This window comes from Artibeus jamaicensis, unplaced genomic scaffold (genome assembly GCF_021234435.1).
Source record: "Artibeus jamaicensis isolate MK-2021 breed Jamaican fruit bat unplaced genomic scaffold, CSHL_Jam_final contig_700, whole genome shotgun sequence".
In the NCBI taxonomy this organism is placed as follows: Eukaryota; Metazoa; Chordata; class Mammalia; order Chiroptera; family Phyllostomidae; genus Artibeus; species Artibeus jamaicensis.
Window position 1 is genome coordinate 6780154 of NW_026521930.1, and position 23960 is coordinate 6804113.

At 42.8% G+C, this 23960-nt stretch overlaps 1 protein-coding gene and 1 non-coding gene across 2 annotated transcripts in view; one reads left to right on the forward strand and one right to left on the reverse strand.

Moving 5' to 3' along the window:
* Nucleotides 1-22861, forward strand: part of LOC119040944 (acyl-coenzyme A synthetase ACSM1, mitochondrial-like) — a 53571-nt gene extending 30710 nt beyond the window's left edge. Inside the window, 6 exon segments of the mRNA XM_053671729.1 lie at nt 1233-1293; nt 1296-1375; nt 14806-14933; nt 15939-16037; nt 16816-16936; nt 22775-22861. Of these exon segments, the coding sequence (XP_053527704.1) occupies nt 1233-1293; nt 1296-1375; nt 14806-14933; nt 15939-16037; nt 16816-16936; nt 22775-22861 (576 nt within the window).
* Nucleotides 12281-12470, reverse strand: LOC119040964 (U2 spliceosomal RNA). Its single transcript, XR_005080947.2, has one exon. It is a non-coding gene; the product is annotated as a U2 spliceosomal RNA (small nuclear RNA).
* Nucleotides 22862-23960: the final 1099 nt, after the last annotated feature.

The window sequence follows — 23960 nt, forward strand, 5'->3', positions numbered from 1 at the left end:
GAGATTGCGAAGAGCTGCTGCTCAGAGTGTCAGGCGAGGGACAAACAGGCAGAGCTAAGAAAGTGAGCTAGGCCCAGATTATACGGGGTTGTATGGGCTTTGGTGTAGAGATTGGAGTTTATTGGGAAAACAATGGGGAGGTATTGAAAAGTTTTTAGAAGGAAGAGACCTGATTAGATTTGTATTTTGAAAAAGCCACTGAATCTTTTCAAAAGAGGAGATGGAGAATGGGTTGGAAAAAACAGACTTAGAAAGACCGGTTAGAGGGTCTTAGAATATTTTAGGTGCCGGAGGTGGGTGGCTTGGACAAGGTGCTGGAGACATGAAGGAAGTTAACACATTTGAGATGTTAGGAGACAGAACAGGCAGCGTGTGCTGGCTGGATGTGGAAGATACCAGCAGGGGAGTCAAGGTGGACTTCCAGGTTTCAGGCCTGGACAGTGATTGTATTCATTGAAATACAGAGAAAAACACTGGTGAAAAATTAGTCCAGGGAGGCAGGAGAGATTAGGATTCTCTGGGTTTGAGGTGCCTGGGAGACATTTCACATTAGATGTTCAGTGGATAGCTGGGGCCAAAGCTCAGAGCAGAGGTCCCCCTGGCTGGTAAACTCCTGTGGGTGTGCACACATCCCTAAGGGAAATGGACTGCGTGGGTGTGAATGGTTCTCCAGGCCCCTCCCTACTAGTGGAAAGGCTCCTCAAAGCCATAGCCTACTAAGGGGAGAGTCGAGTTGTGTTTTTCTCAAGGACCTATGCACTCAGAGGTCCCTCAGAAGAAGAGTAGGGTAGAGAAATGCTTCAGACACAGCTGAGAAGCCTCTGGATTTGATTTTTCTTCTTTCCACCTACTAGATGTTTCTGTTATGTTTTGATGCTGTTCTTAGAAAGGCTCATCCTTTATTACCCGCAAATGGCTGCTGACATTGTCCAAGCCTATACCAGTAACAGATTCGAATCCAGAAAAAGAGCAATAGATTTAATCCAATATTCCTAGCTTTAAGTATTATTATAATTGAACCTGTTGAAATTGCATGTGACCAGGAAATAAGACTTGGCGTACCTTTGGGACCTGGGGTGGGAGTAGTCTGCAACCCCATACAAACCACAGAGGGAATGGAGGGGGAGGGGGGACACGGTCTGAAACCCAGGTTCCCCACCCCCTGATCATGTCCTCCCATGGTTACAAAGCTGAGGCCACTGCGTTGTGGAGTTGGCGGGGAATTAATGTAGCTGAAGACGTGTGATGTCTTCTGGTGCCTATCAGATCCAGGCTGGATTGTAGCTGCTTTGGGTGTCTGTTTGAAGCATGGGCATCAGGGTCTACGGCCTTCATCCATCATCTGTCCCTGTTTGACCTTAAGGTCGTTGTACAGGTACGAAGGCTACCAGTATCAAGAAACTCCCAGAAGAAACTCACATTTCAAGCTCAAAAGCTGCACCCTGCTGATAAATAGTTTATATAACAAAGAAGTCCATTAGTTAATATAACCCTGGTTCTGGGTTTCTCAAATTGTGAGGCACCGAATCAGTCATTGTATCAGAATTACCTGGAATATACACTTTGAAAAATTAAAGCAACTCCTGCAGAGCCAGGTAGCTGGTGCGTGTGTGTGTGAGAGAGAGAGAAAAATGAAATGTTTAAAAACAGTGCTCTTAGAATATGATGGTTCTAGTTTCTTCTCACACATTTGACATTTATTAGTGGTCTAATTGCCTCTCTGAATCTTAATCTCCTCCTTTGTAAGATGGGACTTTTAATAGTTACTCCCTCATGAAATTGTTGGGAATATTGAGATGATAAAGACAAAGTGTGTAAAGTGCTTAGCCCTGAGGCCTGCACCTAAAAACACTCAGTAACTGGTTACAGTTGCTGTTATTGTGCATACACCTAGGTGACAATTAAACTTGCCTGCATAAAACCCTTCAAATTACTTCTCTGCTCGTGAAAACTGTTGTTTGTGTCTCCACTCACTACAGCCTTGCTTTGCTTCAGCAGATCTGCCTCTCCACTTCTGAAAGTTCAAGCACCTCCTCACGCCGCTGTGGGTCCTGTTCTTCCCCAGGCTCTTCTATTGGAGCCCTTCTCTACTCCTCTGTAATCCAACACGTCTTTCCTCCTGTATTATCAGTCTCTCATTTTCATCAACTCTACTCTCTCAGTCCATAAACACATTCATATTCATAAACACAGTGATGTTGGTTAAGCTGAATTGGCGTGGTCAGTGCAATGACATTTAATTTTACTGCACATGACATTTATTTTGCAAAGATGTCCTCACATATGCCCGTATATGCTCTCCCATTTCATATGTTCTCGTGACAATACGTTGTCTCTCCTCCATTGAGATTTGCTTGCTTTTTTTACCTTTTCTTTTTATTGAGGTGAAATATATATAACATAAAATGTACCCTCTTCACCATTTGGGGGCATACAGTCTGTGGCACTGAGTAAATTCACAATATTATGCAACCATTATAACTATGCATGTGTAGAAAATGTTCCCCATGCCAAACAGAAACTCTGTTCTCATTAAACACTAACTACCTATGCCTCACCTTCCCAACTTTTTGTAACCTTTCATATACTTTTTATCTGTAAGAATTTGTGTATTTTAGGTTCCTCTATTAAGTAGAATCATACGACATTTGTCTGGCTGTTTCATTTAGCACAATGTTTTTAAGGCTCGCTCCTGTTGTGGCATGTAACAAAATGTCATTTCTATTAAGGCTTAATAATATTCCACTGTGTGTGTACACACACACACACACACACCACATTTTGTTTACCCTTTAATCTCTTGATGGACATTTGAATTGTTTTCACCTTTTGACAATTGTGAATAATGCTGCACTTTGGGGGTGTTTATACCCAGATGTGGAATTGCTTGATCACACAGTAATTCTATATTTAAAAATTTGAGGAACTGCTAAAATGTTTTCTACCTGTTGGATGACTACATGGGATGGTGGTAGAGATGGGAAGCTGGCTTTAACTCAGCCCCGGCTTGCTCAGCCTCCAGAGCAGAGGACTTTCTCAGCTGGTAGGTCAGCTGCTTTTGTCTCTTTGCCATCTGATGGTTTAGGGTTTTCTGGGTGTCTGTGTAAGTAGCTAAAGTTGCAGCAGTATCAACACTGAGGTGGCTGCTGACCTTGGGTTTTATCACCTTTATTTTCTATTTCTCCTTCATTGCTGTCCTCTCTAGGCTGTTTTTGGTGAGGACGGTCCCTACAAAACTGCGGTCTATGGCCCTGGCACATACTCTGTCTCACTGATGTACCTTGTTCCCCAGCACCTTGGTTGTCAGTACCCTCTGTTACCTCTCCCTGCACAGGAGGGTTGGAAAACTGTGGTTGACACTCACAGGGTCTTCACGTGTGGTGAGGTGGGAATCGTTGCCTGCTGTAGGGTCAGTGCTGTTGGGCCTGGTCTTTGGAAGCGCTCTCTGATGCCTCATTCTTTTCCCACTCTCCCTATTCTGGTCATTCTATTGGTAATTGCATGGAAGCCCTCTGTGATGTGGTTAGCATCTGCAATGGCTAGTCTTCGCATACTTGCTGCTTTACACTGGAACTCCACCAGGGCCTGTAACATTTGCTACCTCTGTAGCCTTTTCTTCTTTAACAACAGCAAACTCCATAGTATCTCCATCTTCTACTCTATGAAGATACTTTCTGGAGTTATTCTTGTTTATGGCAGTCTTGTGGACAAATACATCTTCCTTGGTGTAATTCCTGTTGATGAAACTATATCTGTTTCTCACACTGAGCCACTTTACTGTTCCTAAAAACTTCATTGCAGTGACCTTCTTGTCCCACTGGCAGATGCCATCGATGTGCGATTGATGTCAGGCTGCCCGGGCTGCCTGCTTCCTGTGGTGCTAGGCTTGTCATCTGCAGCACTGAGGGTGGGGGTGGCATGAGAGTGGGAGGGAGAGGTGGGGTTAAGGTGGCAGATGACTAATGGGCCATGACCTCACTGCTCATGGCTGTGATGGTGACTGGGGCCTGCTGCCGTAGCTGTGGCTCATCCCTGGATGTGAATGTAACTAGCCCAGCAGCAATGGTGGGGCTACTCATAGCTCTCTGGGGTCCCGTATTCACTCCCACTACAGATCGAACTTCCTTTCCTCTGTTGATGAACACAGATTGCTCCCATATCTTGACTGTTGTAAATAATGCTGCAGTGAACATAGGGATGCACGTGTCTTTTCAATTTTGTCTTTTGGGTTCCTTGAAATAAATACTGAAAGTGAAATTGTTTGGTCCTTCTTTGTCTTTTGTTATGTAGACTTGTTTTAAAGTCTGTTTTCTCTGGGATAATTATATCTATCAAAGCTTTTTGTTCATCTGTTTCCATTTTTATGAAATATCTTTTTTCCATCCTTTTACTTTCAGTCTCTGTGTTTTTCAGCCTGAGGTGAGTCTCTTGTAGACAGCATATGTAAGGGTCTTGTTCTGTTATCCATTCAGCCTCCTCTGTCTTTTTTAAAAATACATTTTATTGATTATGCTATTACAGTTGTTCCATTCCCCCCTTCACTCCCCTCGCCCCTCCCCCCTCCTCCTCCACCATTCCCACTCTTTACTTTATGCCTGTGAGTCATACATATAAGTTCTTTGGCTTCCACATTTCCCATACTATTCTTAACCTCCCTCTTTCTATTTTCTACCTACCGTCTATGCTACTTATTCTCTGTACCTTTCCCCCTCTCTCCTCCACCCACTCCCCTGTTGCTAACCCTCCATGTGATCTTCATTTCTGCAGTTCTGTTCCTGTTCTAGTTGTTTGCTTAGTTTGCTTTTGTTTTTGTTTCAGGTGTGGTTGTTAATGATTGTGAGTTTGCTGTCATCTCACTGTTCATATTTTTATCTTCTTTCTTTTTAGATAAGTCTCTAACATTTCATATAATAAGGGCTTGGTGATGATGAATTCCTTGAGCTTGACCTTATCTGAGAAGCACTTTATCTGTCCTTCCATTCTAAATGAAAGCTTTGCTAGATAGAGCAATCTTGGATGTAGGTCTTTGGATTTCATGACTTGGAATACTTCTTACCAGCCCCTTCTTGCCTGCAAGGTCTCTTGAGAAATCAGCAGACAGTCTGATGGGAGCTCCTTTGTAGGTGACTGTTCCCTTATCTCTTGCTGCTTCTAGGATTCTCTCCTTCATTTTAATCTTGGGTAATGAATTATAATGTGCCTTGGTGTGTTTCTCCTTGGGTCCACCTTTTTTGAGACTCTTTGAGTTTCCTGGACTTCCTGGAAGTCTATTTCCTTTGCCAGATTGGGGCAGTTCTCTTTTATTGTTTGTTCAAATAAGTTTTCCACTTGTTGCTCTTCCTCTTTCCCTTTCCCTTCTGGTACCCCTACAATTCGGATGTTGGAATATTTAAAGATGTCCTGGAGGTTCCTAAGCTTCTCTTCATTAAAAAAAATTCTTGTTTCTTCATTCTGTTCTGGTTGGATGTTTTTCTTCTTTCTGGCCCACTCCATTAATTTGAGTCTCAGTTTCCTTCCCCTCACTATTGGTTACCTGTACATTTTTCTTTATTTCACTCAGTGTAGCCTTCACTTTTTCATCTAATTTGTGACCAAATTCAACCAGTTCTGTGAGCATCCTGATTACCAGTGTTTTGAACTGTGCATCTGATAGGTTGGCTACCTCTTTGACACTTAGTTGTATTTGTTCTGGAGCTTTGAGCTGTTCTTTTGTTTGGGCCTTTTTTTTTTTTTTTTTGTCTCGATGCACCTGTTATGTAGTAGGGGGCGGAGCCTTAGGTGGTCACCAGGGTGTGGCAACCCATGTTGCTGTGTTGTGATGCTGTATGTGGGGGCGGGGTCTGAGAGGGAACAATGGTGCTTGTTCCACTCTCTGCCAGATTTCAGTCACTTCCCCCGCTTCCCACAAGCAGATTGGGCCCTTCTGGTGTTGATTCCTGGGTGATTGGTTTGTGTGCATTCTAGGACCCTGTGGGTCTCTCCAATGAACTGTCCTGTGAGGCTGGGAGTTTTTCTGGCTGCTGCCTCAACCCTCACAGGTGTTTTCAATCAGTGGTTTGAGGCTTTATTTCCCCTCACTGGGGCCCTGGATTGCAGAATCCATCCCGATCCCCAGTTGTTTCTCTCAGTTTATCTGTGCACCAATGCGGGACCACCCAGTCTGCAATGTGCTGCCTCTCTGGGTCTGCCCACTGTTGCCTTGCTGGCCAGCTGCAGTCTTGTGTGCCCCACTCCACAATCCACCACCTCACTGGGTCCTCCAGCCACTGCCTTGCTGAGTCCTCTCTGCCCGGCTGCTTGTCTCTACCACTCCTACCTGGTCTGGTGAATGTGTCTTCTTTAACTCCTTGGTTGTCAGACTTTCATACAGTTTGATTTTCTGTCAGTTCTGGCTGTTTTTTTGTTTTTAAATTGTTGTTGTCCTTCCCTTGATCGTGCAAGGAGGCACAGTGTGCCTCCTCCTCTGTCTTTTTATTGGAGCATTTAATTCATTGGCATTTATGGTAATGTTGACATATGTAGTTATTGCCATTTTATTATTTATATATTTTACTTTTTTTTCTTTTTCTTAAAGAAGACCCTTTAACACTTTTTGTAATTCTGGTTTGGTGGTGATGAACTCCAGTAGCTTTTTCTTGTCTGGGAAGCTATCTGTCTTTCCATTCCATGATAGCTTTTCGCTGGGTATAGTAATCTTGGTCGTAGGTCCTTGCTTTTCATCATTTTGAATATTTTATGCCAATACCTTCTGGCCTTAAAATTTCTGTTGAGAAATTTGACAGTCTTATGGGAGCTCACTGGTAGGTAGCTAACTCCTTTTCTCTTGCTTATTTTAAGATTCTTGGTTTGTTTTTAACCTTTGCCATTTTAATTATGTGTCTTGGTGTGGGCCTGTTTGGGTTCATTTTGTTTGGGACTCTCTGTGCTCCCTGGGGTGGTATGTCTGTTTCCTTCACCAGGTCATGGAAGTTTTCTGTCATTATTTTTCTCAAATAGGTTTTCAATTCCTTGCTCCCTCCACTTTCTGGCACTCCCGTGATGCAAATCCTGGCTTGAAGTTGTCCTAGACACTCCTTAAACTATCCTCATTTTTTGGATTCTATTTTCTTTCTGCTGTTCTGATTGAGTGTTGTCTACTTCTTTACCTTCCAAATCACTGATTTGATCCTCTGCTTCATCTACTCTACTGCTGATTCCCTATAATACATTCTTCATTTCAGTTATTGTATTCTTCATTTCTGACTGGTTCTTTTCCATGTATTCTATCTTCCTTTTTATGTTTCATATCTTTTTGTTAAAGTTCTCACTGAGGTCATTTAGTATCCTTACAATCAGTGTTTTGAATTCTTCACCAGGTAGATTGCTTTGTCTTCATTTTGTTTAGTTCTTTCTCTGGACTGTTCTTTTCTCTGTTCTGTTCTTTCATTTGAGCCATGTTTCACAGTCTCCTCATTTTGGCTGCCTCCCTGTGTTTGTGTGTATATGTTAGGTTGAACTTCTAAATCTCCTGGTCTTGGTAGAGTAGTCTTATGTCATAGGTGTTTTGTGGGGTGCACTATCACAGTTTCCTCAGTACCCAAGCTGGGAACTCCAGGTTTGTCCCCCATATTGGCTGTGTGCACCCTTCTATAATAGTTGAGCCTTGATTGCTGTTTTTATATCAGTGGAAAGGATTGATGTGCTAGTAAGTTGGCTGCAAGGACTAGTCTCATCTACAGTGGAGGAGCTGCTGTGAAGGGGCCACCGCTAGGAAGCAAGATTTGCTCCAGAGGAGCACTGGTGCCTGATGAGCCTGCCCCTTGAGTAGTTTGCTTTTTGAGGTTTTTGGGTTTGCTCCTGTGTGGTCTGAGGCTGTCCACAGGTACAGTGGCTCTGGAACCTCCTGGGAAGTGTAGGCCAAGGTCAGCAGTTGCCTGTGCCCTGCCCAAGGCCAGCCAGCATGAACTACAATGTGATCTCCATATGGCTTCTACTTGTGCTGGGCTTGGAGGTGCTCAGGACAGACTAAGCTATGAACCAAGGCCAGCTGCTACTAGTGCCATGCCTGAGGCCACTTAGCAAGAGGTACAGGGTATGCAAAGGCCAAATGCTGCTTGTTTGGAGTTTATGAACTTTTAACAGCTCTTAAGAAGGTTGGGAGTATGAGCCAAGACACTGTATTGAGAATCCACTGGAAGTGGCTTGGGTGGGTCCACAGTTTGGGTGGGGAGGGGTCTCAGGTAATCACCAGGGCAGGGTCAAGAGTGTTAGCCAGGTTGATGGAGACTCAGATATGGCTCTGTGGGGAGGCAGGAGAGAGTTTGCAAAAGAACAGGAACTTCCACCAGCATTTCAGTGTTCAAGAAAGCTGCCCCTCCAGCCCTTGCCCTGAAGCCAGGCAATTTATTTCCTCCTATGTCCCTGGTGCCTTTCTAGCTGCTGCCACAGCAATGGAGCTCAGAGCAAGCAAATCCGAGCAAGTCCATGCATGAGTTCTTTAAGAGGACTCCGGAAGCCCTCTGTCTTCCTCAGTGTCTATCACTGCTGGTTTTTAGAGCCAGAGTTATGGGGACTTCTCTTCCTGGCACTGGAACCCTGGCGAAGGGGTGAGGTGTAGGGTGCTGGTGTGGGGCTGGGACTCTTCACTCCTCATTGGGGGACTTTTGAAACTGAAGTATCCCTCCTGATTTTTAACCACCACATGTGAGTGTGGGGCCAGCCTGTTCTGCCTTTCCACTCCACCTACTGGTCTTGGTGTGGCTTATTTACATCCTTAGTTATTGGACTTTTGTTCAGCTAGATTCTAGGCACTTTCAATGATGGTTATTCTGTAGTTTAGTTGTAATAGTGCTGTGGTTGTGGAAGAATGTGAGTATGGTACTTACATATGCCACCATCTTGACTGGAAGCTCCTTTTGTCCTTTTTTAAAAAACAATTGTCACCTGAGGATATATTTATTGATTTTAGAGGGAGGAAGTAGGGAGGCAGGAAGAGAGAGAGTGAGAGAGAGATAGAGAGAAGCATAGATTAGTTGCTTCTTGTATGTGCCTTGACTGGAGATCAAACCCAAAATCTAGATATGTGCTCTGTCTGGGGATCAAACCTGCAACCTTTTGGTGTACAGGACAATGCTCCAATTGAGCCACCCAGCTAGGGCTCCTTTTGCCATTTTTAATGGGGTTGTTTGTTTTGTTAATGAGTTGTAAGAGTTCTTTATTTTGAATATTAACCTCTTATCAGATATATGCTTTACAAATATTTTCTTCCATGTGAGCTGTCTTTTTGTTCTCTTGATAGTAACCTTTGATGTACAGTTTTTAAATTTGATAAAGAACATTTAACCTATTTTTTCTTTTGTTTTGTATCCTTTTGGTATTGTATCATTGCCAAATCATTGCCAAATTCAAAGTTGTGAAGATTATCCCTTATTGTATTCTAAGAGTTTTAACATCTCAGCTCTTATATCTCAGCTTTGGATCCATTCTGAGTTAATTTTTGTATATGGTATAAGTATGTGGATATCCAAATATACCAGCATCATCAGTTGAAGAGACCATTTTCTCCTGCTGAGTGGTCTTGGCAACCTTGTCTCAAATCAACTAGAGATATATCTGAGGGTTTCTTTCTGGGCTTGCTATACTATTCCAATTATGTGTATGGCTGCCTTTATGACAGTACTGAACTGTTTTGATTACTGTGGCTTTGTAGTAAATTTTGAAATCAGGAATGTAAATTCTTGAACTTTGTTTTTCTTTCAAAACATTGTTTTGGCTACTTGGGATTCCTTTAGATTTTATTCAAATTTTAGGAGAAGTTTTTCTTTTTCTAAAAAAACACTACTGAGATTCTGATAGGTATTGCATTGAAATTGTAGGTAGCTTTGGGAAGTATTGCCATCTTAATAATATTAAGTCATCAATCAATGAGAATGGGATGCCTTTCTATTTATTTGTCTTCTTTCATTTCTTCAGGTAATGACTTTTAGTTTTCAGTTTCAAGCCTTTTACTTTCTTTTTTTTGGCTTTTTAAAAAAATATATTTTCCTGGCTGGTGTAGCTCAGTGGATTGAGCACAGGTCTGCGAACCAAAGGATCGTGTTTCAATTCCCAGCCAGGGCACATGCGTGGGTTGCAAGCCAGTTCCCTGCAGGCCAGTTCCCAGCAGGCCAGTTCCCAGCAGGGGGCGCACTAGAGGCAACCATACATTGATGTTTCTCTCCCCCTCTCCTTCCCCTCTAAAGATAAATAAATAAATAAATATTAAAATACATATATATATTTTTATTGACTATGCCATTACAATTGTCCTATTACCCCCTTCATTCCCCTCCACCCTGCACCCCCCACCATTCCCCCCTTTAGTTTATGATCATGTGTCTCAAGTTCTTTAGATTCTATATTTTCCATACTATTCTTGCCCTCCCCCTGTCTATTTTTTATCTACCATCTATGCTACTTATTCTCTGTACCTTCTCTCCCCTTCTCCTATTCCCACTCCCCTGTTGCTAACCCTCCATGTGATCTCCATTTCTATGGCCCTGCTCCTGTTCTAGCTGTCCTCTTAGTTTGCTTTTGTTTTAGGTGTGGTTGTTAATAACTGTGAGTTTGCTGTCCTTTCACTGTTCATCTTTTTTATCTTCTTTTTCTTAGATAAGTCTCTTTAACATTTCATATAATAAGGGTTCAGCGATGATGAACTCCTTAAATTTGACCTTATCTGAGAAGCTCTTTATCTGCCCTTCCATTCTAAATGAAAGCTTTGCTGGATAGAGCAATCTTGGATGTAGGTCTTTCGATTTCATGACTTGGAATACTTCTTTCCAGCCCCTTCTTGCCTGTAAGGTCTCTTCTGAGAAATCTGCTGACAGTCTGATGGGGACTCCTTTGTAGGTGACTGTCCCCTTATCTCTTGCTGCTTCTAGGATTATCTCCTTCATTTTAATCTTGGCTAATATAATTATTACATGCCTTGGTGTGTTCCTTCTTGTGTCCAACTTCTTTGGCACTCTCTGAGCTTCCTGGATTTCCTGGAAGTCTATTTCCTTTGCCTGATTGGGGAAGTTCTCCTTTATTATTTGTTCAAATAAGTGTTCCACTCATGAGTGTTTCTCTTCCCCTTCTAGTACCCCTATAATTCGTATGTTGGAACATTTAAAGATGTCCTGGAGGTTCCTAAGCCTCTCCTCATTTTTTGAATTCTTGTTTCTTCATTATTTTCTGTTTCTTCCTTCTGGTCATTTGTTTCCTCCTTCTGGTCCACACCATTGATTTTTTTTCCCCAGGTTCCTTCCCATCACTATTGGTTTCCTGTGCATTTCCCTTCATTTCACTTAGTTTAGCCTTCATTTGTTCCTCTAATTTGTGACTAAAATCAACCAGTTCTGTGAGCATCCTGATCACCAGTGTTTTGAACTGTGCATCTGATAGGTTGGCTATCTCTTAGTTGCTTAGAATTATTGGCTCTCGGGCTTTGAGCTGTTCTTGAGCCATAATGTTTTGGTCTGTTCACACCAGTTAAGTATGAGGAGCAGAGCCTTAGGTGTTCACCAGGGTGGGGTGACCCAGTTGCTGGGTTGTGATGCTGTATGTAGGGGCAGGGTCAGAGAGGGGCAATGGTGTTTGTTCTGCTCTTTCCCGGATTTTGGCCCCCTCTGCTGCTTCCTGCAAGCAAACCTGGTTCCCCTGGTGCCAGCTCCCACGTGTGTGAGCCTGTGCACCCTCCAGGATCCTGTGGGTCTGTCCAACAAACTCTCTGTGAGCCCGAGAGCCTATCCTGTTTTTCCAATTGGTGCTTTTAGGCTTTAACTCCCATTGCTGGGGCCCTAGCCTGTGTGGTCTGTCTCACTCCTCACTCCTTCACCTGGTTTTATCTGCATGTGAATGTGGGACCACGGTCAGCCAGCTGCCTTGCGCCCTCACTGGGTCCACCTGTTGCCACCCCATGCCTGGGATGCACTAACTACTGCCTGCACTCCTGGGTGGGTCTGGCAATTTTTTCTGCCCGACCCCACTCTGCCAGCCACTGACTCCGCCCCTGTTACTGGTCTGGCTGAACAGTTCATTGTTGTTGGACTTCTGTACAGTTCAATTTTCTGTGTTTTGGTTGCATTTTTGTTACTAAAACTTTGTTGTCTTTAAACTTGGTTGTGCGAGAAGGCACAGTGTTTCCACCTATGCCTCCATCTTGGCTGGAAGTCCCTTTTACTTTCTTGACTAAATTTATTCTTAGTACTTATTGTGCTTGATGGTACAGTCAATAGAATGGTTTTCTTAATTTCCTTTGTTCATATATAATTTGTTTTCTTGGTGCACCATTCCTGGTATAATTGCAATACCAAGTCAATGTGCAGAGTGACAGAGGAAGCCCCTATTCCATCTCCCAACTCCAAAAATCCATTTAACATAATGTCCTTGGTTAGAGTACATATCAGATATTAAACTGATAAGAACAGACACTACATTTGATGTTAGACAAAAGGCTGAGAAGCTGTGTTAATTTATAATTTTACTGCCTTCATTTAGTTCTGTGTTGATTTTTTCCTTTTATCTGGTAATTAACTTTATTTCTTTAAATGAACAATGTTTCCTGTTTTCTTTGTATGTTCCATGATTTTCTTAGTTAAAAATTGGACCTTCGCTATTGTTATAATGTGATAACTCTGGGAACCAGATTCTTCCACTTCCCTAGGGGTTGAGATTGTTGGTTTTTTGTTTTGTTTTGTTTTGTTTTGCAGGGGTGTGCTTTTTGACTGTTGAAAGCCATAGCCATATTCCTTTGCTTTGAGATTTTGTGATTTTTTTTTTGCAAAGACTATTGTTTGTCATGTGTATTCATTGAAATTCTGACCCTGTGGCTCATGTTCAATTACTATTTTGACAGGAACTCAAACAAACAAATGAAAACATCAACAACAACAAAAAAGAGAGACGAACAACCACTGTATAGATGGGCTCTGCATTTGGGCTCTTGTCACCACTCAGCTGGGCCTGCTCTGAGCCTAGGGGTCATCAGCCTGATGTGAAAGCTTAAGGTCTTCTCAGGGCTTTTCTTAGCATACATCTCGCCCAGACATGTGCATGCTTTCTAAACTACCCCACATACATGGTTGTCTTGAATATCCAAATTCCTCACGTCCACCCAGAATCTTACCCCAGCTTCTCCTCCAGATTCCTATGGTCCCTTGTGGTTCTCCACCCATAATCTCGTGCCTCAGGCACCTTAGTTTTGCAACCTGCCTGGCAGCTTCTATGAGCAGTGCCTGCTGCTCTTCCTGCCCATATTCTTACTTCTGTGAAATGAATGCCTTGCTTCAGTCCTCAAGGCGTCCCCAGACAAGTTAGAAATATGTACACAATAATTATTATTTTACTTTAAAACATTTTTTATAAAACAAAGAAAGAACAAGTAGATCTTGTATTGCAAGTGAAAAACAGTTTCATTTGCCAAAAACAGAAGGCAGTTATAACCATAATTATACTACAAAGAAAACAATATTTTTAAATTCTAGCTAAATCTTGATCCTGATAAAAGCTCTGATCTTGAAACTTAGTTTCCTCTTGGTAGTTCCAGAGTTTTAAAAAACACATCATAGAGTCTTAATGATAAAATCACAATAAAAAGGTGTATGATTCAATGTTTTTTAAAAGTGTTTTTTTACTGGAACCTTGCAAAATCATTTCATGTTCTGTAAGAGGGCCGATCCCAACACATTGCTTAGTGGTTCAAATACCAGTGCTCCCACTGACCTCACTGACATGGAGCAAGTTACTGTGCCTCTCTGAGCATCAGTTTCTTCTTCTGTTAATGTCAAGCTCACACAAAACCTGTGCACGGATGTTCATAGCAGTGTTAATCATGACACCTAAAACTAGAAACAACCCAGATGCCCTTCTGTGGGTCAATGGTTAAACTGTGGTTCATCACTTACCTAAGATACTGTTCAGCAATAAATAGCATCAGTGTATTGATGGACAAAACAGCCTGGATGAATCTCTGGAGAATTATACCGAATGAAAAAAGAAAGATGAGCCACTCACAAAAGATTACATGCTATATGATTCCACTTAGGTACCATTCTTAAAATGACATAATTATAAAACTGGAGAAAAGATTAGTTACTGTGAAGGGGTTAGCGATGTGGAGGCAGGAGGGAGAGGGAAGAGGAGGGAGGTGGATGTGTATATACAAGAGCAATATGAAGGGTCCTGGCGAAGATGGGACTGACTGAGGTGGTTGATACCCAAATCTACACATCTGATAAAATTGCACAGTTCTAAATACACTCTCTCTCACACACACAAGTGAGTACAAGTGAAACACTGGGGAGGTCTGAGTGAGATTGGTGGCTTGTAGCAGTGTCAATATCCTGGTTGTGATATTGAAGTATAGTTTTGCAACATGTAACCATTGGGGAAACATAATAAGGTGTACATGGAATCTCTCTATTATTTTTATAATTGCATGCAAATCTACAATTATCTTTAAAGTTTAATTTTAAAAGTACCAGCCCCATTAACTTTCTTTGAGGATGAGATGAGATAGTACTTGGGGAAGAATATTTGTTCAGTAAATGTTTATTGACACCTCCCATTTGTTCAGCTACTGTGTTATACTGGTATTAGTTGTCAGTGTATTTTGTGCACAAAGTGACCAGTGGCATGCACTGAATGTTTGCACGTGGAGAAAATGGACTCAGAGAGATGACAAAAGTTGCACTAGTGCCTCAGAGAGTAAGAAGCAGTATACTCACCCAGATCTGAGTCCCAGGTGGCAGCACAGCCTGTCTAAACTCACTGCCTTCAACCAGAGTGCCGTTTTCTTTGCAGAACAACCCAGTGAAGACAGCCCAAAAGGAGTATGGGGACGTTTTCAACACTGGGGACAAAGCAACTATGAATGAATAGGGCTATATCTGATTCCTGGGGAGGGATGATGACACCGTCAACCCTTCTGGGTAGGTGTGGCTGACCTGAATCCCAGAGGCATCACTTTACAGGCCTGGCGGGATCTAGCTTGCCTCATCATTCCTCCATGCATTGGTGGTGGGACTCTCAGCCTACTCTTGTGGAGCCATGTCTATGGAGTGCTGGCCCAGGGTATCTGCGCATCTCTCCCAACATCAGTATAAAGTTCAAGAAGGACTGGAAAGTGCAACCACAATAACACATCATGCAATTTAAAGAGGGGGGATAAGACCGGGGCAGGATGACTTATTTTGGCCCTTATTAGTCCCCGTTGGTTGGGGGAAATTATTCTCTATGCTCCTCTAATTGGCACAAGACACGTGTCACAAAAAACAACAAGAAAAAATGATAGTAATAGCAGCTAGACTTTATGTAGTACTTACTTGGTGAAAGTACTTATCTTAGTGTTTTGTATACCTCAGTAGATGTCATTATTATGCCCATTTTACAGATGAGAAAACTGAGTCACTGACCAGTAAAATAAGTTGCTGAAAGTTTCCAAGATAGTGTAGGGTAAAGTCCAATTTGACCTGAAGTAGTCTGGCTCCCAGCCCGTTGTCCCAAACACATGATTTAAGTGGGGGGAAATGACACAAGTAGCAACTTCTTTTGGATACACCAGAGAAATTAAGTTTGTTTTACTTTTTAAATTTCTAAATGAATTGCTGATGTTGTGCACTAGGAGGGATAATTTCTCTGAATGTTCAGGACAAAATTTGACTCTCCCAAGAGTGTAAGAGTGGGGGTTTTCCACCCCCAACCCAATGGCCCTCAGCAGAGGGAGGGAAGCAGTAAGGAGAGAAACTCTGGCAGCATGCTCAGGTCTTCACATTTTGGTTCCACTACACAGCCCTTGCACAGTTCTCTGGTTCTCATGACACTTGCCCTCTGTACCAGGGGAAGCTGTGACCATCCTAAACATCAGATTGGAGGACCCGGGTCGCTCCAGCCCTGGCATCTGCTCAGAACCAGAGCGGGAATCTTTGGTCCCACAGGTAACACACTGGGCCAGCAGAGGTGGAAAGCACCCTGGTCAAACATCTGGCGGTGGTGGGGTCAGCTGTGGTTGGCAGCCTGGACTCAATTCAAGGAGAGGTGAGGACAAGGAGGTCATTGCATCTGTGTGTGGGCACTGGAAGGCTGTGTGGAGAAACTTTGCAGAGGGTAGTTGGTGTGTGCTTTGCACTTACACTGTGGGCAGCAAGAGGCACTGGTGGCATCATCTGTGACCATATAATCCCAACCAAGAATGTTCGTTTTGATAACAGCTAATATTTGGTGGGCCCTTACTATGTGCTGGCTCATTTAACCACACAACAACCTAGTGAGTTCAAAAGTCTTTTTAATGGATACAGAGATGGGCATAAAGAAGTTAAATAACTTGCTCAGATTACACTGTGGTAGAGCCAGGATGGAAATCTGAGAACTCTGGTTCCGGTGCATTCATTGACTGAACAATGTTTATTGATCACCTACTACGTACAAGCCCCTGTGCAATTAAATGGGGACATAAATGACAATATAAAAACAATAATTTACCAACAATTATTCAATGCTCACAGGGTTCCAGGCAGAGAAGTGTACATACATTAATACTAAAAATGATGGTAATGATGAGAGTAATAATAATAAAGTTAAACCAGCTGCATATTTTATATACATTATCTTGTGGAATCTATCTATAAGCCCACTGAGAGATGAATCTGTACTGTCTGCATGCCACAAGGAAGCGATTTGAAGTTAAGTAATTTTCCATGGCAGAGTGGAAATTGGAAGTGTTTGGAATTGAACCAGGTCCTGTCCTCTTCCAAAGGCTCAAGTGTCTACTAGTTTTTCCATTTATTACATAAACATTTACTTTTCTGCATTGCGGGTGGTGAAGACTTTTATTGTCCTGGCCCCACAGTTCCTATCCCATGACCTGGACCAGCTCACCGAGGAGCTGCAGCAGTACGTGAAGTCGGTGACAGCCCCATACAAGTACCCAAGGAAGGTACGTGAGGGCAGATGATCCATGCCCTTCCCGAGCTCTGCTGCCCCAAGTCTGTTAGGGGAGCTGGGTGATGCTTAAACGGCAAATAGAACTAGTATTTTTCTCTTCAGGGGAAGCAATTCCATTTAGGGGTGGAGTGCAGCCAACTGAATGAGACAGAACCTTTACCCTGGGTTGGAAATCCCAAAAGGAATCCATTGCTAGCACGTTAACTTGAGGGGGGAAAAAAACAGACAAGTGTCCAAAGCTATCCAATAGGGTTATTTAAAATCTTTTAAAATTTGAAAAAAAAATCCAAATCAGCAGCTTCCAAACTATTTTTTAACATAATTCACAGGAAAAAGAATTTGATACTGCAACTCAATACTTATTTACATACACTGCAAATGAATGTTAACAAAATTGTATTTATCCTTACAACTTGCAGTCCATTCTGATCATTTTAATTCTACTGCATTTGTTTTAAATGTGTGCAAATAACAAAAAGTCCAACAATACAGAAATTATTAAATTATTTGTGAAATGTAATATTATACTGTAATTTAAAGTGATGTAGAATTTTAAAATTTATTTATTTTAAAATATATTTTATTGATTATGCTGTTACAGCTGTCCCAATTTCCCCCCTTGTACTCCTCCACCCAATAACCCCCTTTACTCCAGCAATCCTTCTTTTAGTTCATGTCCATGGGTTCTGCATATAAGTTCTTTGGCTACTTCATTTCCTATACTGTTCTTAACATGTCCCTGCCTATTCTGTAACTTCTTATTTGTAGTTCTTAATCCTTGCACCTTTTCTCCCATTCTCTGCCTTCTCCCTCCCAACTGGTAACCATCCAAATGATCTCCATATTTATGATTCTGTTCCTATTCTCTTGTTTGCTTAGTTTGTTTTTTAGGTTCATCTGTTGATGGTTGTAAGTTTATTGCCATTTTAATGTTCATAGTTTTGATCTTCTTTTTCTTAAATAAATCCCTTTAATATTTCATATAGTAATGGTTTGGTGATGATGAACTATCTCTTTTAGCTTTACCTTGTCTGGAAAGTGCTTTATCTGCCCTTTGATTCTAAATGATAGCTTTGTTGGTGCAGTAATCTAAGTTGTAGGTCCATGCTTTTCATTGCTTTGAATACTTGCCAATCCCTTCCAGCCTGCAGTTTCTTTTGAGAAATCAGCTGATAGTCTTATGGGCACTCCTTTGTAGGTAAGTCTCTGTTTTTCTCTATCTGCTTTTAAGATTCTCTATCTTTAACTTTTGGCATTTTAATTATGGTATGTGTTGGAATGGGCCTCTTTGCATCCATCTTGTTTGGGACTTTATGTGCTTCCTGTACTTGCATGTCTATTTCCTTCACCAAATTAGGGAAGTTTTCTTTCACTATTTTATCAAATAAGTTTTCAATTTTTTGTTCTTTCTCTCTCCTTCCAGCATTCCTATGATTCAGATGTTGGTGTGTTTGAAGTTGTCCCAGAGGCTCTTTACACCAATCTTGTTTATTTGGAATCTTTTTCTTCTTGCTGTTCTGATTGAATGTTTTTCTTCCTTATGTTCTAAATCATTGATTTGATTCTTGGCTTCATCCACTCCACTGTTGATTCCCTGTAAATTTTTATTTATTTCACTTAGTGTAAACTTTATTTCTGCCTGAGTCTTTTTTTTTTATGATGTTGAAGTACCCAGTAAGTTTCTTGAGCATCCTAATAACCAGTGTTTTGAACTCTGTATCTGATAGATTGCTTATTTTCATTTTGTTTAGTTCTTTTTCTGGAGTTTTGTTCTGTTCTTTCATCTTGGCTACATTTCTTTGTGTCCTCATTTTGGCAGCCTACCTGTGTTTGTTTGTATGTAGAGCTGCTTTGATTTTCTGTTTTAGTAGCATGGCCTATTGAGGAAAAGCACACCCTTAAGTTGAATGGGGTGGAATCTTAGGTAATTGCCTGAGAGTGGACCAACCTGTGTAAATCAGATTGATAGAGTAACAGATATGGTACCACACTCTGTAGCTCTGTGGTGGGGAGGGCTCAGAAAAGGGGCAATGGCTGCCACCTAGCCTCTGGAGTTTTGTCCGGGAGGAAGTTGTCCCCTAGCACTTGCCCTGATGCCAGACACTTCAGTTTCTCCCTATGTGCCAGTAGTGCCTTTTGAGCTGTTGCCCCAGTGCTAGAGCCCAGAGGGAGTGAATCTGCATAAGTCCTAAGTATGTTGCAGGCACTTTAAGAGGAGATGCCTGAGAATCTTGTCAGGTCAGAGTTGCTCAAGAAACCAGATGGATGCAGTGAGCCAAGGAGCAGGGTTTATTAGCAGGAAATAAGAGGGGGAAGTAGCCAAGGGAGGTTAAGACTCACTTGGTTGTTCTTAGGGCAGGGTTTTTAAGCACAAAAACCCGGGAAGGGTAACTGTGGGGTTTCAGAGTCTGATTGACTAGAGTTGGTTGCTGGCTGCTGTTTCTGCTGACCATTGTTCTTGTCAAGCCTTGGGTTAAAGCTGCATCCTGCTATGCCAGATAGGCTGACCCCAGACCCAAATCTTAGCCAAGCATCTGTTTGTCCTGGGTAGAGTCAGCAGGCAGTATCCCATAGTACAGTTTCCCACCTGGTGATTTTCCATTCCTCCTTGGCCTGCCTAGGTCTGTCAAATCCCACAGTTCCTTCCGCTGCTCCAACTCCCACTGGTTTTTATAGCCAGAAGTTGTGGGGACTTATCTTTGTGACACTGGAACCCTGTAGTGCTGGGGGGTGTGATGTGGGGCTGGGATCCCTCATTCCTGAGGTATTCCTCCCGATTTTTATCCACCACATGTGGGTGTGGGACTGCCCATTCTGCATCTCTGTGTCTCTGCCCCTCCACCCCTCCTACCCTTCTGGATGAATGTGACTTCTCTAATTCCTTGGTTGTTGGTCTTCTGTACAGCTCGATTTTCTGATGATCCTGAGTGGTAGTTATTTTGTTATTTAGTTGTAATTTTTGCTGTGGTTGTGAGAGGAGGCAAGCCATATTTGCCTATGCCTCCATCTTGATTGGAAGTCCAATGATGTAGATTTAAATTTTATTTTATTTTTTTATTATTTTTAAACTTCACCCAAGAATATGTTTATTGATTTTAGAGATAGAGGAAAAAACATAGAAAGAAAGAGAGAGACATTGATATGAAAGAGAAACGCTGGGGGGACTTCTGCCAAGATGGAGGTGTAGGTGGAAACACTTTGCCTTCTCACATGACCAAATCTAAAAACAATAAAGTTTTAGCAACAATAAATGCATCCAAACCACAGAAAATTGAACAATACGGAGTTTGACAACAACAAACCACTCAGCCAGACTGGTAAGAGGGGCGGAGCCAGCAGCAGAGTGGCAGAGCAGGCAGCCAAAGGAGAATCCCAGGTGTGGGGTAGCGATGGGCGGACCCAGTGAAGGCGCAAGGCAGCTGACCGACCACAGTCACACATTTGTGCGCAGATAAACCATCAAAGGAGCGAGCAGTGGGATAGACCAGGCAGGCCCAAGCGAAGGGAAGGAGCAGAGAGGACTGCTATTGCTCCTTCTCTGACCCCACCCCCACATACAGCATCACAAACCAGCGACCTGGGTGGCCCTACCCTGCTGAACACTTAAGGCTCCACTCCTCATATGTAACAGGTGCAAACAGAGCAAAACATTATGGCTCAAGAAGAGCTCAGAGCCTGAGAGCCCATAAATCTAAGCGAACAAGAATTCGCCAACCTATCAGAGGCACAGTTCAAAACAATGGTGATCAGGATGCTCACAGAACTGGTTGATTTTAGCCACAGATTAGAGGAACATATGAAGGCTAAACTAATTGAAATGAAAGGAAATGCACAGGAAACCAATAGTAATGGCAAGGAAACTGGGACTCAAATCAAGGGAGTGGACCAGAAGGAAGAAAAAAATGACCAAATAGAAAAGAACGAAGAAACAAGAATTCAAAAAAATGAGGAGAGGCTTAGGAACCTCCAGGACATCTTTAAATGCTCCAACATCCAAATTATAAGGGTACCAGAAGGGGAAGAGGAACAGCCATGAGTGGAAAACTTATTTGAACAAATAATAAAGGAGAACTTCCCCATCCTGGCAAAGGAAATAGACTTCCAGAAAGTCCAGGAAGCTCAGAGAGTCCCAAAGAAGTTGGACCTAAGAAGGAACATACCAAGGCACATCATAATTACATTAGCCAAGATTAAAATGAAGGAGAGAATCCTGGAGATAATGGGACAGTCACCTACAAAGGAGTTCCCATCAGACTGTCAGCGAACTTCTCAAAAGAGACCTTACAGGCAAGAAGGGACTAGAAAGAAGTATTCCAAGTCATGAAAACCAAAGACCTACAACCAAGATTGCTCTATCCAGCAAAACTTTCATTTAGAATGGAAGGACAGATAAAGTGCTTCTCAGATAAGGTCAAGTTCAAGGAGTTCATCATCACCAAGCCCTTACTATATGAAATGTTAAAGGGACTTATCTAAGAAAAAGAAGATAAAAAATATGAACAGTGAGAGGACAGCAAACTCACAGTTATTAACAACCACACCTAAAACAAAAGCAAACTAAGAGGACAGCTAGATCAGGAGCAAACCATTGAAATGAAGATCACATGGATGGTTAGCAACAGGGGAGTGGGAGGAGGAGAAGTGGGGAGAAGGTACAGAAAATAAGTAGCATAGATGGTAGGTAGAAAATAGGGGGGAGGGCAAGAATAGTATGGGAAATATAGAATCTAAAGCACTTGAGACACGTGGTCATAAACTAAAGGGAGGGGAATGGGGGGAGGAGTGTGCAGGGTGGAGGGGAATGAAGGGGGAGAAATAGAACAACTGTAATGGCATAATCAATTAAATTAAATTAAATTAAAAATTTACCAATCAAAAAAAAAGAGAAACATTGATTGGTTGCCTCCTGTATGCACCCCAACTGGGAACTGAACCCACAACTTAGGTGTTTGTGCCCTGACTAGGGATTGAACCTGCAACTTTTTGGTATATGAGATGACATTCCAACCAACTGGACCACCTGACCAATGCCTAGATTTTTTATTTTTAACATAAAAATATCATCATAAATTATTGAGAGAAAAAAGCAAGCTATGAAAGAATATTAATACATAATATTATCACATTTGTTTATAAAGGAAGTTTGAACGGATACACATGATAACAAGGTAACATTTCCTACCATTGTCTGAATGTTTATAGTCATTGCATAGTGTAAAGCTATACAGCTAATAGTTACTGGATATTTACTACATGTGCCAGGCCCTCCATTCAATGCTTTAACATAAATTATTTTATTTAATTCTCTCCACAACCTGAGATAGTTTAACCATCTGTGTTATAGAGAGAAAACTGAGGCTCAGAGACTCAACATAAATTGCCTGAGAATGGAGTTAATAAAAGGCAGAGCTGGAACTCAAACCCATGCGTACCTGACAACAACAGATTCTTGCTTCTAACGTTAGGCTCTGCTGCCTCTAGAGAACAGAACAGAGGATGCTTACCAGTTAGGACAGAGTAGATGTTACTGTGGATACAAACAGCCCCAAAGCCTTCATGGCTTATACTGAGGAAGGTGTCTTCCCTGCTCATGCCACATGTCCACCCTGGTTTTCCTGAGACCAGGATAAAGGAGCAGCTCCCCTGTAGGTACCTGCCAGGTGCTATCAGAGATGTGGGGGGGGGCAGTCTCAATGCTTTCAGACTCTCTTCTGTTAGAGGTGACACCCTTCACACCTACCACACCATTGGTCACAGCATGTCACAGGGCTACAGCCAACTTCAGGGGGTCAGGAGGAGGATCTGACCTATTTGCTTTCTCCTCAACCAGGTGGAGTTTTTCCCCAAGCTGCCCAAAACCCTCACTGGCAAGATTAAAAGAAATGAACTTCCAAAAATGAAGTTTGGTCAGATGTAATTGGCAGTAAACTCAGAATCCGCTTCTGAGTGTTATGCTGGGTAAATCCTCAGCTGCCTTGGGTACCCCATCATGGTGGGGGTAAGGATGGGGATGTTAAGAGAGTTGCTTGGGAAGGGCACAGGGCAGCCAGCATTCCAGCATTTCTGTTCTTTCAATTTAACATCAGTCACTACCCTGCCTCCAGGTCTCTTATTCCTTTGGATTGACCAGACAAGTGCTCTAATTGGGGCTGAAGGTACTAAAGTGCTGACATCGGTGGCGATCCTGTGTTGTGCATTGATTCTGTGCATGGACCTAAGTGCAGTCCCTCCACACAGTTCTCCCCAGTCCTCAAAGGAGAGAGTGCAGGGCCTGATTCACCCTCCTGGCCCGGTGTCCCCAGTGTCCCTGCACATCTGGTAGATGACCAGGACCCAGAGGTCTGGGACTGATGCTCTGAGCAGCCCCAGGCACCTGCCGTTGCTAGGTCCCAGCCTAGGCCCCACATCGGCAAGTGAGTGACCTGCCTTCCAGGGACCAGGAGTTCCATAGGACTCTCCCATCCTTCTCCAGAGGTGCCCAGTACCTCATTCCTAGGAGGGACCAAGGGGCCTATATGTCTTACCTCTCTGCTTTCTGCCATGTGCATCCACCCACTCATTCCTTCCCAGAGATCCAGGATCCTCCAGCCCCTCTCTGAGGGCCCTGAGTGCTCCCCAAATAGACCCCCTCCACACTCTATAACTCCTTTCTACCATCAGTCTTCCCCAACCACCATCCCTGGGCCTGGAATTCTATGAACTGACTCTTTACTTCACCCTGTTCCTGGGACCTAAAATGAGACCCCGGGGAGACACCAGCAAATGGGAGGAGCAGGGGCAAAAGGGGCTCAGCCTGGGGGGCAGAAGAAACACATATTGTCTCCTTTTCCCTCACCTCTAGGAGTCACTGTTAGGGAGATTGCTTCTGCAGCTGCCTGTTGCCAGGGTGCACAGACTCACAGGGAAACATACAGACACCACAAGCACAGAGACACACAGGCACAGAACACCCTCAGCCTCACCTGGGCACTCAGGTGCAGGGCTCATGTCCAGGCTCACACAGACCCACACTGTAG